The sequence below is a fragment of the Scomber scombrus genome, chromosome 2 (assembly GCF_963691925.1).
Source record: "Scomber scombrus chromosome 2, fScoSco1.1, whole genome shotgun sequence".
Taxonomy (NCBI): domain Eukaryota; kingdom Metazoa; phylum Chordata; class Actinopteri; order Scombriformes; family Scombridae; genus Scomber; species Scomber scombrus.
In genome coordinates, this window is record NC_084971.1 from 5,161,043 (window position 1) to 5,180,077 (window position 19,035).

The 19,035-nt window shown below is 40.2% G+C and overlaps 1 protein-coding gene across 2 annotated transcripts in view; it reads left to right on the top strand.

The window, feature by feature from the left end:
* The window catches only part of scrn2 (secernin 2), a 34,563-nt gene extending 17,788 nt beyond the window's left edge, over window positions 1-16,775 (top strand). Inside the window, exons 1-9 of one of the 2 annotated variants that reach the window (XM_062431742.1) lie at window positions 6,821-6,869; window positions 7,653-7,815; window positions 9,506-9,687; window positions 10,428-10,627; window positions 11,556-11,771; window positions 12,287-12,452; window positions 13,096-13,276; window positions 15,428-15,584; window positions 16,388-16,775. In XM_062431742.1, coding sequence (XP_062287726.1) covers window positions 7,654-7,815; window positions 9,506-9,687; window positions 10,428-10,627; window positions 11,556-11,771; window positions 12,287-12,452; window positions 13,096-13,276; window positions 15,428-15,580 — 1,260 coding nt within the window. In that variant the 5' untranslated portion in view covers window positions 6,821-6,869; window position 7,653 and the 3' untranslated portion in view covers window positions 15,581-15,584; window positions 16,388-16,775. Of the gene's footprint in view, window positions 1-6,820; window positions 6,870-7,652; window positions 7,816-9,505; window positions 9,688-10,427; window positions 10,628-11,555; window positions 11,772-12,286; window positions 12,453-13,095; window positions 13,277-15,427; window positions 15,585-16,387 lie in introns of those variants that run through there. The other variant, XM_062431735.1, reaches the window with a different exon arrangement.
* Window positions 16,776-19,035: the final 2,260 nt, after the last annotated feature.

The following is a 19,035-nucleotide window of genomic DNA, read 5'->3' on the forward strand; positions in this document are numbered from 1 at the left end:
TTTAACCTTTGGGGGAAAACTGTAATTCTCTTTTTGGAGGGAAATTATATAAAAAGATTAGCTTAGAAAATTGATTAGCTTAGCACAAGGGCTGTAAACAGCTAGCCTGTTTGAAAATTATACTTTGTGGTTTTACAGGTGTAAATAAAAAGCCACAGTGCCCAGACAAGCCATAGTGTGGCACATAACCCCCATAAATGATGTATTTATTGGTTAGCTTTTGAGGTGCAGGTAGGATTTTTAGCCAGGCTAGCAACTAACTCTAACTCTCACAGGAAAGCAAACAATTAAATGTCAAGTCATTTGGTAAATCACTATGATGTAACGGATGTTAAAGAGAGTTACGTAAGACAATTGTAAGTATGGATTGACAGCTAGCAGTTGATTAGCTTAGCACAAGGACATTTAAAAATTAGCCTGTTTGAAAATGATACTTTGTGGTTTTTCAGGTGTTAATAAAAAAAAAGTCACAGTGAGCCAAGACATAGCCTGGCACATACAACCACAACCTCTTGTCTTTACACTTCTTTCTTTTTCATTCTTTTTTTTTTTCCTAAATTAGATGACGTGTTAATTGGTAAGCTTTAGAGGTGCGGTTTATATTTTGAGCCAGGCTAGCAGTTCTTGACGCTAAGCTAAGTAAGCTGCCTCTGCTCCTCAATCTTTTCAACTAACTCTTAGCAGGAAAGGAAATAAGAAAATGTCGAGTAATTTGGTTAATCACTATGATGTAACAAATGTATATGTCTTACACGCCTTAATCATACTGTATCATTTCTGTTAGTATCTATTGTATTTATAATTATAGCAATTAGCCAAGAACTAGTTTTTGGAGCATTTGCGTTGGTTTCCCTAAAGGTCATGAGACATGAGCTTGAATTCACGAGCTCACAGTTTGTGTGAGTGTGCCTCTGTGTGTGTAACGTGGGACTATCCTTGTGTGTGTGTTTATCTGTTTTGTATACAAGATTCCCACCGTATAAAGTTGGTTCTGATTCACTGGCCTCTGGCTGGTTTGACTTGCTCTAGTCCCACGGGAACCACACTGGTGTCCCAGACAAATCCTCCTGCCAACACGCCATCCTCCAGAGAGCTAGGCCAGCTAAAGCCTCACTTCCCCTCCAGAAGCAGAAAAAAATCCAAACAAAGTAAATAGTAAGCACCTAGTAGGCAACTTCCTTATCCTTGTTAATTATTCAAAATCCCGGAGGAGAGACCGGCCCACAGTTGCCTTCTGAGTCACTTTTTTTCTCTCTCTCTCATAGAGGCACTCACTCACCACAACGGCCCCCCTCTCCTCCTGCCTCCCCTTTCAACTTCAAACCCAGTCATTTCTGCAAGCTGCGCTTTGATTGTACCAAACACCTGTATTTTTCGAGGAGAGACTTCCTTGCGAGCCCCCGCCTCCCATCTTTGATTGTTAAACATTAGTGGCGCCGTCATTACTGTCTGTGCGACTGATGCCGCCCAGCTTCCCCTCCCATCTTCCACCTCTGCCTTTTAACCGGAACTTTAATTGCTCAGAGAAAATTTGGATTGCTTTATTTTATCTAATTTTCAAAAACCTCTATGTGTGTGTGTGGTTGTGTGTGTGGTTGTGTGTGTGTGTGTGTGTGTGTGTGTGTGTGTGTGTGTGGTTGTGTGTGTGTGTGTGTGTGTGTGTGTGTGTGTGTGGGTATGTCAGTGTGAAGGGTTGTAAAACTTGAAGTGTCTAACTAGATTTATCGGATGAGCTGGAGATGATCACAGATTTCCTAACAGCTATAAAAGGTGCACTCAACACAAAAATGTACTCAGATTTGTTACGAGGAGATGCGGGAACTTTTCGAGATTTATAGAGCATAAAGTTTGTACCAGATGGACACAGACAGCCAACATTTTTTTTCTTAGCTCACCAGTAATCCTCCCGGAAGACAGACAGGCAGACAGACAGGCAGACAGACACCTTTGCAGCAGTAATACCATGCTTTATTAGACGGCCTCTCCTGCCATCCTGTCTCCCCCCCCTCCAGATTAATATCCTCTGGGCTTTTCACCAGCTGTTTCCGTCCCTTAACACCCCTCATCTTCCTCAGGCCGTCCCTCTGCTTCACATGGCAGGGCTTACAGACCGGGCCATAACGCCTTCGTGGCTTTTGGAGAGGTCTTCAGCTTAGCACTGTGTGTGTGTGTGTGTGTGTGTGTGTGTGTGTGTGTGTGTGTGTGTGTGTGTGTGTGTGTGTGTGTGTGCGTGTGTGCGTGTGTGTTTGTGTGTGTGTGTGTGCGCGCTTATGTCAATATGTGTGTTCACCAAGCAAGCCAAATGTTGGCTCTTTTGTCCACGCATCTTAAAATATATCATCATGCCGAGACACAGTGTTGATAAGTTCATGATATATGTGAACCTGCGTGGTTTTAACCATCTTATTTGCTCCCACATGAGGAGGGACAGACGCAGACAGACAAAAATTGTATACACTACCTTTCTACAGATTCCCTGCTTATGGTGCGACCGTTTCACCACTTTGGAACTGATTTTAAATGTCGTACAATATAAACTTTTTAAAGGGGAAGCAAAAGCTAAAAGAGTACCTTGTTTAAATGACTTTAGTTGATTGAATCTGTTCTGAATATTTTTTTTATCACTTCATCAATCAACACAAGTGTTTGTTGTCAAAGTGATGTGATGTATTTACAAGGTTTGTTTTTCACTCTTCTGTTTAGTTTCACTCTGTCTGTGCTTGTTTCTGCGTCTCTGTGTGTGTGTGTGTGTGTGTGTGTGTGTGTGTGTGTATGTGTGCGTGTGTGCGCGTACTGTATATGTGTGCGAGGTCTCACTTGGGTGTGTCTGCCTTTGGCTCAGGTGGGTGTTTACTTCCCATGGTGTTTTTAATGTTTGTGTGTAAAGGCAGACAGGATGTGCAATGCTTGTCAGCACGCTCCAGGAGATGAAAGGCTGGTAAGGGTGTGGAAGTAGCCGAGCGCCGTTCAGGTAACAGGTTGTCTTCTCAGAAACCTCTTGAGAATTCAGTACTGTTGCCTTAGGCATTCCTGGTGTATAACGAGGGAACACCACTCACCACCCAGCTGCTTCAAGATAACTCAACACCTCCTACAAATCTGGGCATAACTTAGCATAGCATCCAGGTGCTCAACACGTTCTCAAACGCAACAGAAGCTGGGAGCAGATAGGATGGTCCTCCTGTTGGTTGCTCGCTCACCTGTACAATTGAGCTGTTATTAGACAGCTACCATGCAACTGAGTGCATCACCAAAAGTTGACATTATGGCGCCCACTGATTTATATATTAATGAGTCATAGCTTTTGACAGACAGCCGTCTGGTTCGGACGTGGAGCACAACAAACCAAGAATGCTGTCAGTCACTGCAATGCGGTTGGGCAGGATTACATCGTTAAAGTTCAAACTAACAGCAACCACATCCTAGACACTCTATTTTTAGCTTAGGTTAAATCTATTGTTTGCCTTCATATTGTCAATTTACTGTTCAGTCAATGGAATCTAAGTAAACAGAAAGCCGTTGGAAGAGTAAGGAATTCATTTTCTCACAGCATTTAAATATTTACCCAAGAACCAAATGGAATTTTCACTTTATTATCAGTCCGAGTCATGTCATGTCCAGTCATGTTCATGTTAGCATATATCTGTATTGGGTTTCAGTCAGGCAGCAGGCGTTAGCGCTAGCTAGTGTTTGCTAGGAGCAGTTAACTTCTAGCTAACTTTATTACTTGTTTTGCTACTTGGGGCAACAGAAGACATTTTATCACTTTATAAAGTTGATATGGAAAAATGAACAAAGTGTCATGTAATAAACCATCAGCTAACACAAGGCAACATTAGCATTCATTTGGAGTTATGTTTGGGACCACCTGATAAACCTAATGTTGTAGCTCTGCTTTGCTCTTTAGCTGCTTACTGCTCCACCATGTTCACCAAACAGTAGCTAACTTTGTCCTTTTTTGTGCCAGGGCAGATAATATACAGCAGGTTTTTTAAAGCTTTTTCACTCCAAACAGCTACCTGCTCTGGTTGGAAACAAGCTTGACGAGAGCAGTTAAAGTGAATGAAAACAGTAAAGTAGTAGGGTGTAATACATAAAAGTAGGGTTAGGGTTAGGTTAGTAGAGTCGGTGATTCTCTGTATTCCTTAATACAAGTGACTTCTTTCACATTACACCTGTGCACAGTGTTAGGTTAAGTCATTAATGGGGTGGACAAAATATCAAGAATACTTCAGTATAATGCATTCCAGTACACCACCTACACCCACTAAAACCTCAGTAATAAACATAAAGTAGAATTGTCACCTTTCTAACAATGTAAACAATAACTGATATTAAAGTAGAATATATGGCAGAGCTGTGGTATCAGATTACATTAGATTGCACAGGTGTTTTTAATAAAGTGCTAGGTACGTATACATTGATTATAGCTGCATTTTTACCATTTCTCATGTTGATTAAAAATATGCCAGCTTTGAAAGTTATGTATGTAGCTATGTCAGTCTTATCAACATCATGTTCATGTCCATTTTTTAACTTTCTATAGTTCTGGCTCTGACACAGCCACTTTTCAAAATGCTGATAGACATTACTGCCAATGGGCACACTGTAGGAGTTGCCAAAAAAACATAAATTGGAGGTGTGGACAGAGATTCTGAGTTTTAAAACAACAACAACAACAACAATGTTCCACTATCTATGACTTTCACTCCAGAAACTTTGTCCACAAGCCTCGCGCTGAATAGTTTACATTGTTTACAACTGCTGCTGAAGAAATAGTCCCCATGAAAACTGTTATTATCCACAGTAACAGGGACATTGTTTGTGAAAGACAGTTTTCCACTTGCCCCCATTGCACAGTAACAACATTGTGGCAGACATCCCTCAGACAAAGGCTCATCTCCACACTATAAAATCAAAACTATCAGCACGGCTAGATACCAATCACTGTAGGGGTAAATGGGATCAATGTTGAGAACAGGTGGAAGTTGGTGATGAATGTTTGTGTCTGGAAAAAACAAGCTCACAGACAGGAAGTGTATGCAACATAGTTGAATGAAACACCAGTGAGAGGAGACAGCCACTCAATTAACCCACTGACACACAGGAATTCATCCAACTTTAATTACACTGATTAGCCAGTATGTGATCCAGAGGACTGGTAAAGAGCGGTGGTGAGCAGTGGTGTTTTCACAACGCCAAAAACTGTGACGCTCAGACTGCAAAACAAACATACTGTAAATGACTCTGAGAAACACACTGACCGAAGCAGTCCCATATAGTTAGATTCATTTAAGTAATACACATATTCACTATTGTAGATGAATTGTTCTGTCTGTGGTCAATTGTAAACTTTAGTCAATTAAATTAAATACAGTGAGCCTCAAAGATATCCTAATGGATAAACAGGTATTTTGTTGTAACTGTTAATATAGGTGTTAGTAATTTTTTATTTACTTTTTATTTTAATTTATTGCAAATAAAGAAAAATATAAATTTACAAGAAACATAATACATGCAGAATTTCTTTCAGCCAATAAAACCCATAAAGGCTTGTAGGATGGCCCTTCTATGATAAGATATACACCATAAAAACTTACGAGTAAAGAAATATGTACAAATACATATAAAAGTTAAACAAAAAAATAGTCTAAGGTGTTACAAGTTTATCAAAATAAATAATTTAGTAATGTAAAGCATCAGTGTATGATTTTATAATAGAAAAACTATTAATATAACCATTGTGTACAACTTATAAAACCTTTGCAAAGACTGCGATGACTTGACTTGAATAAATAGGCTACCAATATATCAACAGGTGTCCATAGGTAGACACATCCCTGACCTGTAGTCTTATGGAAGAATCTGAAATAAAAGACATGTTAGAAAGTGAATATAAAATCAGAATCAGAATCAGAATAAACTTTATTGTCCTCAAGGAGGAAATTTGTCTTGGACAACAGTGTATAGTGGCGACGATCACATTACATTTACATATGACATAAGTGACATACAGGAACATCGACAGTCTACACATTAACGTGGTTTCTGGATTATCCATCAGATATTGCACTTAAACCTAATAAGAAATATTGCATATAGATTAAAAGTAACCTAGTGCTGGAACTGATTTATACAAGAATAAAAAAATATTTTTTTTAAAAGTTGAGAATACTGTGCACAAGGTAGCTCAACCTTTAGAACCAGTGGCTTAAGTTAGAGAGTAAAAGTACACAATAATACAATAAACCACAGGGCAGGGACCAAGTTTTTAAAAGGAATAAAGTGCAAGAGTTCAAAGTAAAATAAATATATAATTAGATTAAGATTGAAATTTGGCAGGTTGTTTATTAAGAAGAGCAATTGATGTTGAAAGGAAGGAGGACCTGTATAGTTGCTGGAGACACACAGACATCAACTCATTGACGCTGATAACAAGCAACCAAACTGGTTTCAATACTATTTAATTACCCTCTTGGGCCTGTTTTTTATTTTCTTTATTTTTTCTCTCCTTTTTTACAGTGTATGTGGTCTGAAAGGCAAAAAATGGCCCCAAAAAAATAGAAGAAAAAAAGAAAGAAATGATGGATTGAAGGATTCCCATGACCTTGAGTGTAATTATAAGCATCATATCTGCTGTGGGTGTGCAGACTAATGATGGAGAGCTACATCAGCATTCAGCCGGGCCTGCTGTGCAGCTTTGCACAGGTGTGGACCGGACTCTTTTGAGACGGTGAGCTGTGCTTGTGGCCAGACGAGACGAGACCTTTAAGTACAGACCTTTGGATTGCTCGGTCACGTGACTCGGTATCTACAACAACCTGCCTTCCCCCAGCCGGCCGTCCGCTCTCACGATTGAAAAAAAAAAGGTAAACATTTTTCTGCAGCAGCATTAAACAGCGTAGTGCTTAGATCACACAATATTAACGCGGGAGTTGAAGCCCCCCTCTTCTTTTTTTTTAACTCAGCTGTCCGAAAGACACGAAATGACAGGAAGCAACGGGCGTGTCGCTGCTCCGAAAGAGAGCGAGACAGAGCCGGGTAGTGACAGTGTGGGCACGCCGATCAGTCAGGCCTTATCTCTGTTATAAACACTGATCGCACACGGAGTTCCGCCACAGGCTGCCTCCGCCATCGCCGCACTTTTTTTGAGGGGTGGGGAAGTTGGGGCGACGTTATTGGAAAAGATCGAAAGCGATTCATGGTCGCAAGAAAATGCTAGAGCGATAATAGAGCGACGTGGCGGTCGGATTTGTGAAGATTACAGTCAATAAAGTGCTCTGCACAAGACTGCCTCCTAATCCCTGTGTGAAAGGGATGGGCAGTGAGTGCACCGGCTGAGTCTGACTTTCTGCAAACAAGCTGGGTGGGGAATGGAAGGAGACTCTTCCTTTACCCCACACATGCACATTATGGTCACAGGGTGTAGGCTCACACACTTGTGCTGGATGTCAAACACACTGTCAGATGAAATCAGAGTGTTTACTTGGTTGAATGAGTACTTATTTTGGCATCTCATCTCTCAATAAACAGTTTTAATTCAGTCCTCTAGAAGCAGCCAGGCTTCATTTAGTGTTTTATCCACCCACTTATTTTATTTTATTTTATTTTATTTTTATTTATGTGTTGTTGTTGTTGTGATTGTGTTGCAGGATGGCAGAGGCCCCCAGGTCATGTGACTGTTTTGTTTCCTTGCCCCCCGGCTCTCGCGACGACCATGTGATTTTTGGGAAGAACTCGGACCGTCCCCGGGATGAGGTGCAGGAGGTGGCGTCCTACCCTGCAGCATCCCACCCTCCAGGCTCCATGCTGGAGGTGAAGCAGCCCTGAGACACACACAGCCCCACATTACTGCCTCCTCTGCTGCTGATGCTGCTACAGCTGACTGACAATAACCATTATACATCATTTTAAATTCATACTTGACTGATACACTGCGTACATCCAGTCTGGTACACTGCAGTAAAATGAATTCAGGCATAAAAAGTTTCTAATAACATACTTCCCGATACTAATAATACATCACTATTTATAATAATAAACCTGTCTTGACTGCAGTCTGAGCCACAACTGTTAAACATTTACTTGAGGACTTCATTTGGAAATCCTGTTAATAGTTAACAGGGAACTAACTTAAGGTTCATGAAATATTTTTCTCCTTTTCGTTGCTCTTTTGTTACATTTTCACTCGAGCATATCCACAGCTGAGTGTTTATATTAATATTAGTGCAATGATGTGAAGTCCAGACACAAAGAGGGAAAAGACTGTAACTGTGGAAGATATTCATTCGCTTTATTTTACCAACTCAGAAAGCTGGAGCCTCATATTATCTTAAGAGAAACTTTTAAATACATTTGTCGGTCAAAGCGAGGACGATGAATTTTGCCCCCCGTTCATTTCCATTGCGAGCACGCTCAGAGGGGATTATTTAATCTTCATAATGAACACGAGGAATGATCACAGCAAAAAAAAACAACTGCTTAAATATTCACATTGGCACCTGACTGTTGTTTTAACACAGACGTGATAAATTGTGAACCTGTCCTTTAAGCTTTGCTTTTGAGGAAAGAATAATCTTTGAGCTCAGTGGCGATAATCAGATCAGAGTTTCGGAGGCTTAGAGGGTTGCTTTAGCAAAATTACAAAAACAAAAAAAAAGAAAATGCAATGGAGGTGAATGAAATGTTACAAGTGGTGCTCACAGCATTTAAAAAAATAACATCAGCATCTCTTTTTTGAAACAGTTTTCTTATCGCTCTTAATTATCCCCGACCTCTGTGTACACCGTTTTCCTTGTAGTCCCGGTGAAAAGTGTTGCTGTCCAATAACGGGGGCCACTGACACTTGATGTAACTGTTGATTTTTTTATATGTACTTTTTAAAAAAAATCTGTCAGCATCACAAACAAATTTCCATTTACCTCCATTGTTCTGGGCACAGACACATAAAAGTAAAACTATTTGCATGCTTAAACATCATGAGAGGTAAGTGAGAATAAAAATGTTTTTTGGTAATTTGGGTGAACTGATCCTTTAAGCTTCACATAAATGTAAATGCAGTTTGTCAATCATTTATGATACATATATTTGAAAGTGTCCTACAGTTTAATGTGACGCTCATCCGTCTCCCATTTCTGTTTCTTCAGTGTTTAATACTTAATTAAACAAGTTGATGCATCAATGCTGTTTTATCTGAAGCCAGATTTATGGAACCACAAGTATGTCAATATTTTTAGATGTGTCACGTGTTACTTGTGGAAACAGGTTTGTTTTTTGGCCTTTCAGTATCTCTCAAGTGGACACTCTACCCTTAAGAAAAAGGCTGTTCAACATTATATCAAAAGGGAATTGATGCAATTTGTTATCCAGTTACAGTATGGATGTGTCAGCTTATCACACACACTAGATATAATTCAGATTTATCCATGCAATGTGACTTTAATATAAACAGCATTGCATTTTTCTCACTCTCAGTCTGTCTCTCACTCTGTATTTTCACCTTTAGTGCACGTACATCCAGATCCCACAGGTGGAGCAGACCCATGCTGTCATCCTCAGCAAACCCGCCTGGATGTGGGGGGCTGAAATGGGAGCCAACGATCAGGGGGTCTGTATTGGGAATGAGGCGGTCTGGACTCGAGAGCCCGTCTGCCCCGGAGAGGCTCTGCTGGGCATGGACCTTGTCCGGTGAGCTCCGAAAAAGCCTCGCATACACAGCACCATAGATACTAAACAGCAACATCATCCAATTTTAGCAATGAAGAACAAGTAATCTTCAGAGCTGATTGGCGCTACTATTGACTGCATTTATACAGTGGAAGTATTAGCTTAATCCTCTCAGCCTTTGATCAGGAGGGTGTGTAGATTGTCAGAAGCGTGTTATGACAGGAAGTGTAAGTGCCGCTGAAGCGTAGCGCTTATCTGTGCATCTCCGTGTATTAGAATACTCTGCAAGTATGGCGAGGCGCCAAGTGATACAATAGCATTTCCTCAAAAAAGAAACAAGACAGAAGAGCATGTAAACATTGCCAACAAACTGAACAGGTTTTTAAAGGACTGCGAGGGGAAAAAAAAAACCTAAATGAAAAGATAAGACTAAATAAATGAAAATAGAAGCGTGTTTGCTTAAAGCGCCTGAAGGAACGTGAAACATGTTGATAGTTTTCGAAATTTGAGTCTGACTTTCTGACAATTTAAAATTGTGTTTACCGCTTTACAATGAAGCATACTTTAAAGAAAAACATATGTTAATGCTTTGAAATGACTTATATTTTGTCCAAATGCATTAAAAAAAGGATATTTGGTTTGAATTTAAATGAAAGCTTTTAATAACAGTAAATTGCATGCTAACATTTGAAACTGCATTGGGAACTCAACTCAGCTTTTACATTTTGAAGTAAACTGGTATGTGTGTGTGTGATGGTCAGGCTGGGGCTGGAGCGTGGCGACAGTGCGTGGGCGGCTCTGGCAGTGATCACCGGCCTCCTGGAGCAGCATGGCCAGGGAGGGCCGTGCAGGGAGGATCCGGAGCCCTTCAGCTACCACAACACCTTCCTGTTGGTGGACCGCAACGAGGCCTGGGTCCTGGAAACCGCCGGGAGGCTGTGGGTGGCGCAGAAAGTCACAGGTGAGGATGGAGGGTGCAGAGAATTTCACTGCTCCACTATCACTAAAATAATTACGACTTGCTTTTTTTATTTGAGTGCCGAATGAAGCTGCAGAATGAACAGCTTGAACCGCTGAGTGTGTGTATGTGTGTGTGTGTGTGTGTGTTCAGCAGTTTGTGCAGGTTAAAACTGTTGAGGGCTTGGGGTTAATTATAAATAATGAGGTTTAATCCAAATACAGCATCTAGCTATATTGTGCATTGTCAAGATGTTCTCGCTACTAAGTCAAGTCATGGCAAGTTTGTTTATAAAGCCTCAAGAAGGCTTTACGATCCATTAAAAAAAAAAAAAGAACTTGAAATGATGAAATAAAGGTCAGGAGGAGAAACAGAAGAGGAGTAGTAGAGTAGTGGAGTTACAACATAGAGAAACAAAATTACAAAATTATAATACACAAGATAAAAGTACTAACGCTACAAAGTAATAGGAAGGCAGCTCAAGTCCACCTCAATAATTAGATTAAAATGCTTCTTGCATTTCCAAAGCTGACTCAGAAACATCTCCAGGACTAAAAACTAAACTAATCCAATGTTAAGGTGCTTGGCTGCTTAATCAGCCTTAAAGGGCAAATCAGCTCTAAAACTCATAAAGAAAATGTAATGATCGCGTAACTAATTGTTGTTCTTTAATGTGGAAAACTAAATATCTTCAACATGAGACCACAGCTTATAGACATGTGTCATGTAATTCAGGGAATCCTGAATCTGCGGTGAAGTGACGCTCAGCCGTCATGGCTGGATCACTCTGTTAAAATGGAGATAAACCAATCCGAGCACAAGTTTCTGACTAACGGCTGAGAAATTTCACACACGTTGCACTAACACGCAGGAGACGTGCACGGGTTTGCTTTTGAAAGGCAGAACGGTAACGGCTTCTTTCTTTTTCCAGAGGGTGTGAAGAACATATCCAACCAGCTGACCATTGGCGCCGACATCGCGGCAGAGCACCCGGAGCTGCGGAGCGTGGCTCAGGCTCAGGGCTGGTGGGACGGTGAAGGGGAGTTCAACTTCTCTGAGGCGTTCAGCCCGGAGAACCCGCCCGCCAGGATGGAGATGGCCAAAAAGCGCTACAAGGGAGGCACAGAGCTCCTCCAGCAGCATGATGGTGAGGGTGGTCAACTCCTACACTTCCCAGAATGCCGTTGGACCCCTGAGCATGCCTGCCCATGCTAGGGATTAGGATATTTGTACCAAGAGAATAACAGATTTTTTTTCTGATCTTTAAGCTCTTTTGAGGCTACTTTCAGTAAACAAATGGGTGCCTATTCTCTTTTATGACTAAGCATTGCAATATTGTGACTTTTTTTTTGTTTGTTTGTTTGTTTTGAGAGGATAACACACAATCAGTCAGTGTTTATGTGTTTTTAAGAGCTGAAGAATTTTCTGCTTTAGGTAATTGCAGCTCCACGTGAAATATTTTAATCGTAATCGTTGAATCGTAAATTCAAAATAGTAATAATTCAAGAATTCAAATGCATCACCTGACATCAGCATACGGTAGAATTGCATTGTTCCCAGGCTGGATTTTTCCTTCAATATTCTGTCATGGTCATTCATATATTTTTAATGGGAATTTGTGGCATCTGTCATCTGCTCTGTGTCCCTCCTGTCTTGCCCCAGGCTCAGTGACAGCAGAGGTGATGATGTCCATTCTGAGGGACAAGCCCAGCGGCATCTGCATGGATTCTGGTGGTTTCTGCACCACAGGAAGCATGGTGTCTGTCCTGCCCAAAGACACCAGCCTGCCCTGCATCCACTTCTTCACTGCCACTCCAGACCCCTCCAGGTGTGACACAGACAACATTAAGAAAAACTTCAGTTAAGGCACTCTGAACACTCAGTTGAAAGGTTTCAGCACTGATTGATACTCTATTTGTGAAATAATGCTGTTCTGGGTGTTTTGTTTTAGAAATGATCAGAAAGAAATGAGTCAAAAGGTAAAAACATATGGGTAGAAGTTTATTTTATGGGTCTGTAAATTCCTTGTAATTTCTAAATAATTTCCTAGCACGTTTCCTGGAAAAAAACACTGCACTGTATTTCAGCATTAAGTTTCCTATTACAGGGGAATAAGGGATAAATATTCACTCGGATTTAAATGGGGCCATTCTGTCCAAACACACACTGTACTCTAAATGTAGTCAACCAGCTTTTTCAGCCATGAGGTTCTCTGAACTTACGGCATGAAAAACTGATCCTCATTTATCACCAATGCATTTTCAAAACATTGCGTGCTGTAGCTAAAACACAAGAATAAACATCATATAGGAAGCTTGGATAAGAATGCATTCATTATGAAGGTGTTGAGATTCCAACATTCTTTACCTCCTCATCTCTGCTTTTCCTTTCAACATGTCAATATGAAATTCTGATTGTGTCTACCTCTCCTGTTTTCTCCCCGCCATCCCACCACACCTGTACCCTGGTAGGTCTATATTCAAGCCTTTTATCTTCTCGGAGGGTTCCACCCGAGTGCTGAGGGTGGTCTCCCCACAGTTCGGCCCAGACGACCCCGTCAGGAAGCAGCCTCGTTTCCAGACCCAGGTGGACCGCAGACACGACCTGTACAAGGCCCACCAGACGGCGCTCAACACCTTGGAGACCAACCCGGTGGGCACTGATGGATGACCTAGGTCAATGATAGTCCTGTACAGATCCTGGCAGAGCCAGGAGTTCTCATTCATTACGTGTGCAAACCGAAGCAGAATCACTGTTATTGAGAGTTGAACGTAAGGACGGTTGCGCAGCACGGGACCGACACATCCCATCACCCCCCCCCCCCAACCAACCAACCAACTGCAAAACAACACACAACACACAACAGGACCTCACAGTTAGCGCAGACAAGACGCACGGCGCGAGTGTAGACTAAACATAAACACACTACAAGTACACACTCAAAGCCAAAGAGCAGGGTTTCCATTCTCAGTACGCTGTGCAATCAAAGACAACATGAAGACGCTGGGAGGTATTAGCACTTCAAAACAATGTGAGATTTACACTGTTTAGCTGACGGTCCCGTCTGAGATGATGTGTGTCAGACATTATACATATACATTCTATTCTGCTTTGGGCTTATTACATCATAATTCTGGTAGTGTGAGGTGAATCCACCTTCACCGGAGGGGCCTCTGTGTTGTTGCTAAGTACAAAGCGAGGGTGAAGTAACCAATTAGCTGTGGCCCTACATACTAATTTTGAGCAGGTTTTAATGTGTTGCGATCATACTGGAAAAGTGATCAAATGAAGTATTCATAGTAAAAAAAAATACTTTATTTTGAAGTGTGCTGTTGATGAACATTGTTCTCCATCAAAGCAATGCAAAACATGAAATAGAGGAACTGCTCACAGCTATAAAATGCTAAAGCTAACTTATTGTGTGTAACTTTTCTGGAACAACCGCCAATGTTGCCACATGTGACAGTTATGAAATAATGGTAGCACACATAGAGAAGTGTCAGCAACTTCACTAAGTTACACAGTTACACAGCAATATCTGTCTAAAGTTTACTAAAGTAGTAACATTAGGTAGCAGTCATACCAGGCTGTAGCTCGAAAAAGCCCCATACTGTATGAAACTGAGTAATGCTGTGTTTAACTACTTATTAATTCAACTTTTTCATTTGTAAGAGGAAGAATGTGTTATCTCTTCTTTTAAAAGTTTTGTAGACTTGCTTCAAAATAACTGCAGATAATAGTAAAACATCACGAGAAGTTCTATGTAACTCTGCAATGTTTGACTTTTGGAATTAGTAGTTTGACAAAGCTATTTCAGGTCACGGTCAACTTGCTCCCTTTTTTTTCCAGAGATGTCAACGTAGCACACAGGCTTCATCGGTGTGTGGACTTTGCCTGGTTGTCATGGGGATGAATGTGCTCACGTTCAAGCTCAGTACTCTGCTGTCAGCTCATTCGTAGCACTTTTTAAATACAGGTTGGGCTTAAAAGTGAAGCGTGGAAGTTCATTCTGGGACACTGAGAAAAGTCTTAAGCTCCACTTCCGTATGCTTTCTGGTTGTGGATTTGTGGCAGAGGCTTTTCCAAAAGTTAAAGTGTGGTTGCATGTGTTGCATTCCAGCAAAGTGTGTTATTTTTTTATATAGCCTGTACTAAACTGTGTTTTGTACATACAAAATACTATCAGTTGGTATGGATGGAATTTCAAACTATTTCCTGTTGTTTTGGTGAGCAAATAAGAATGTGTAGAGCCAGATTAGCCTGTAGAGGAAGAGGCTTTGTGTGATAGCAGGTGTATACCGGCTGTTATTAAGTCCCATAAATGATCATTTATGTGTTAACGGTTTTAAGGTTAAATTAGTCTTAGGAAGCTTCTCAAAAAGGCCCAACAGTAGGATCCGGCTCCTTAAAAAAAAATCTGTCTTATCCCGAGTGAGGCTCGACACAGTTTGATAAACTTTAATATTATAAAAGATGGAAAGAAGCAAAACAAGAAAACTTTTTATGGTGTTTATGTAGTTCTATTATCTACACACTTAAAGGTATACTGTTATGAAACTGAAATCTAATAATTGAACAAATAAAAGACATAATTCTCTGATGCTCTTTTGTATGTAAACCTAATGCTTAGAAGTGTGTTTCTAAGTTTAGCACAAAAAGTCTCCACCATATCTTAAGATCTAGCCTGCTTGAGTAGGTTTAAACAAATTTAAACTAAGTAACATTTGACAAGGCTGTTACTGTTGTTTTGACGTCTCTCTGTCTTTCTCTCTCTCTCTGTCTGTCTGTCTCTCTCTCCCACAGGACGAGGGTTTAGCTATCTATGAGATTCTGAGGGACCTGGAGTCGCAGTGTCTGAGCGAGATTTCAGCCATGCTGAGTGGAGAGATATCCGGAGACGAGCTGGGGGACTTGTTTTTTGATTGCGTGGACACAGAGATTAAGTTCTACGAGTGAGGAGGTGGGAGGCTACAGGAGCTGTATTTGATGTGTGTGTGTGTGTGTGTGTGCGTAAGGATGCTAAATTTCCAGATTGACGCTTAAAAGTTACACAGTGATGAATATGCCTGATTATTATAATACAATGAACCAGAAAGTTACTCTTTTTTTTATGTTGGCAGATATAAGACACCTACATAACTTCAGAATACACTAAATTACATAAAGGCTGATTCACACCTAATTTAATCATTATTGTCAAGGTTACATTGATCTGTGAAAAAGGGCTGGGCAGGTGCAGAAAATTTAAATATCTCAACTCTCAAGTGACATTTAGTCAAACTTGCTGAAATCTGGACAGACCTGACCATGATCCCTGAAGTCTGAGCTGGTTAAAGGCACAAATCTGAACTTTTTTGTAACCTTGTAATTGTAATTAGCTGTTAAATGATAGTTTAACTGGCTTCTTGTGTGTTTTTGGCATAAGCCAACAAAGCACATTGAAAACCCGAGATAATGAGAGCCTCTCTATAGTTAGGCAGTAACGGTTTATAAGATCAAAAAGTCAAAGCCACTTTAAGAACTTAAGAGAAAGCTGTTATTCTTACAACAGGTTCTTGTATGTAAAGCGTCCTTGGGTCTGTGAAAGGCGTTATATAAATAAAACCTATTATGGTGTCTCTTGGTGCGGTTTTACCTCTCCAACACTTTTGGTTACACTCATTCTTTCATATGTCTGATAGGAACATGTGGGGGTGTGATTGTGAATTTTCTGCCTCCTTTACCATAAGCGTCTAACATGTATTAAACTATCCTCTGTTACAGTGCCCTCAGGTGGACATCCCTAGCACTTGCAGGAGTGGCAGGAGAGGACCCTGGGACTGTTTGAATCCTCCTCTGAGTGGCCTGCGCCTCACTCACGCAACACACATCCCTCACACCATTCCATCGTTAACACAGACTAACTGTCTATAATGCACATGTGATTGGAGCTTATTTATCATCTGTATCACCCAGGGAGCAATGACTGCACCTCATTAGTGAGTATAATGATGTAGACTTACACAGGCGCCTACGTAGAGCTGTGTGTGACGTTGCACAAATTCTGTAAGTATGGCATTTGTTTAACATTTCAGTTGTTCTCGCAAATGAACGGGTTGTCATTTGATGGCTACAAGTAGGGAAGGATCTAATAAAGAATGTGTATAGTGTGTACTGGGTGTGTTGTAAGCTTTTTTTGGTTGCTTTAGTGGTGTCGCAGTCACTGGATCCATCTGTCCAAGAAATATTTTAACTACTTTTTAAGGTTGTTTTTTTTCACAGACTTTCACATTCCCTAGAAAATGAGCTCATTACAACTTTGGTGAACCTTTCATTCAGCACCACCAACACATACAATTTTCCACATGAGAGGATATCTCAACAACTAATGACCCAATTCTGTTAACCTCAGCTATATACTTGAAGATTACTGCTAACATAGCATTGCCTATCATTAGGAGGCACACACACAGCATGCTAAATGTTACATACTAAACATGCCAATCAGTAGTGTTAAAGCATTTGAAAACGTTTTAAATTAATTAGATATTCATGACTAAATTAACAAAAATCAAAGTCTTGAATCAAATCAAACTGTTTGAAAGGAAGCATTCAATATTATTAATTATTATGGTTTAAAGGACCAGTGTGTGGGATTTAGTGGCATCTAGTTTTGAGATTGAAGATTGCAACAAATTGAACCTCCCCCCTCCAAACGTGCAGGAGAATCTGAGGTGGTTGCGAAAGATATAAGAGGCCCTTTCTAGACCCAGTGTTTGGTTTGTCTGTTCTAGGCTACTGTAGAAACACAGTGGTGCAACATGGTGGGATCTGAGGAAGAGGACTCGCTCCCTATGTAGATATAAAGACTCATTCTAAGGTAACAAAACCACAATGATTGTTATTTTCAGGTGACAACACTAATCAAAGCATACTTATGAATATTATATTCCATTTCTGCCAAGTACATTCCGCAAAATGCCACTAAATTCTACGCACTGCACCTTTAATGCTAAAAAAACTGAGCCAACAATGTGATTCATTAGGAATGTATGTTTTGAACACATTTCCCTGTCAGTGCTGCCAACACAAGCAAACAACCTCACAACTGTCAGATGTTGCTGCTGATAGTTGTATGGGGAAAATGTGGCAATGCCTTTTTCCGGCAGAGCCCCACCCACGTCAAATCAGTGAGAAGAGCTCAGACAAAAATGCAAATAGAGAAATCGATAAACAATAAGCAGAATTTGTATTACTGTAGCAGAAAGTTGTTTGTTCATGTAGGATCTCAACACTCATTGCAGGTACCCGATTAAATAAAAAAGAAAAAGTTGTCAAGGCCTTTAAGTTGTCACTTCATTTTCATCCATTTAGCAGTTTTCTGTTCTCTTGTGTAGTGAGAATCACATCACTGAATTATTACAACATTCACATCTCATGTATTGTAGCCTTAACAGGGCAGTATAGGCATAATTTAGTCTTGATGGTAGAAACAAAGTAATATAACTAATACACTAATACTGATATAAGTGCCTGGTCTGTTAAAGATTCATTCATTCACAGTTAAAGTGATACATCCTTTTGAACTTAACTGATCCACATGATCCAGCACTTATTGATAGAAACGTTGTGTGTAAATATAGTCTGAAAGTACCAAAAGTCCTCCCCAAAATGCTGCCACATTATCATCACTGACACATTTGGTCTAGCATATTGTAGTCATTTATTTTGGCAGCATTGCCCCACTTTAGAATTGTATATACTGTATACTGATCGTCTCTCTCTTGCTTGAGTAAGAAATGGAAGAAATCAAATTTAAACCATGAAAGCACTTGACTGTTTTATTATGATAGCAAGACTATGACATGCAGCAATGATAATGATAAGATGTCACTATACTACCTATCTGAAATCAAATCTGAAAGGATGCATGCTGTAAATTGAGTGATTTGGTTACTATTTTTTAAATAGGGAGTCCACCCACTAGCCATAAGATGTATTTTAATCTGTAATGTTGAGACATGTTAGAGAAAAAAGACCCCTAAGCAGGATTTATATAATGTAATGATTTTAAATACCTCTCCTCTAACCAATGAAAAATCGTAGTGACTTAAAAAAATGGAATAACTGCTATAGGGGTTATCGGGAGATCACTGAGAGGAAATGTGTTTTTTTGAGATAATGGTAATAAAGTTGTAATTCTAGGAGGAAAAGAAAAGTAGCCCTATCAGATGAAACCACTGGCAGTCTTGTTGTTGACCACGTCCAGCCATTTCCTTATCTACTAAAAGAGGAAAATTCTTCCAATGTTAGTGAGGTTCTTTCTTTGGAATAGACACACAACCATTTAGAATCCTGATACTCATAATAATCTCATGCTGATGAGCCAAAAGATGAAATATTTATTTGTGAATGCTATACTTGACAAGATG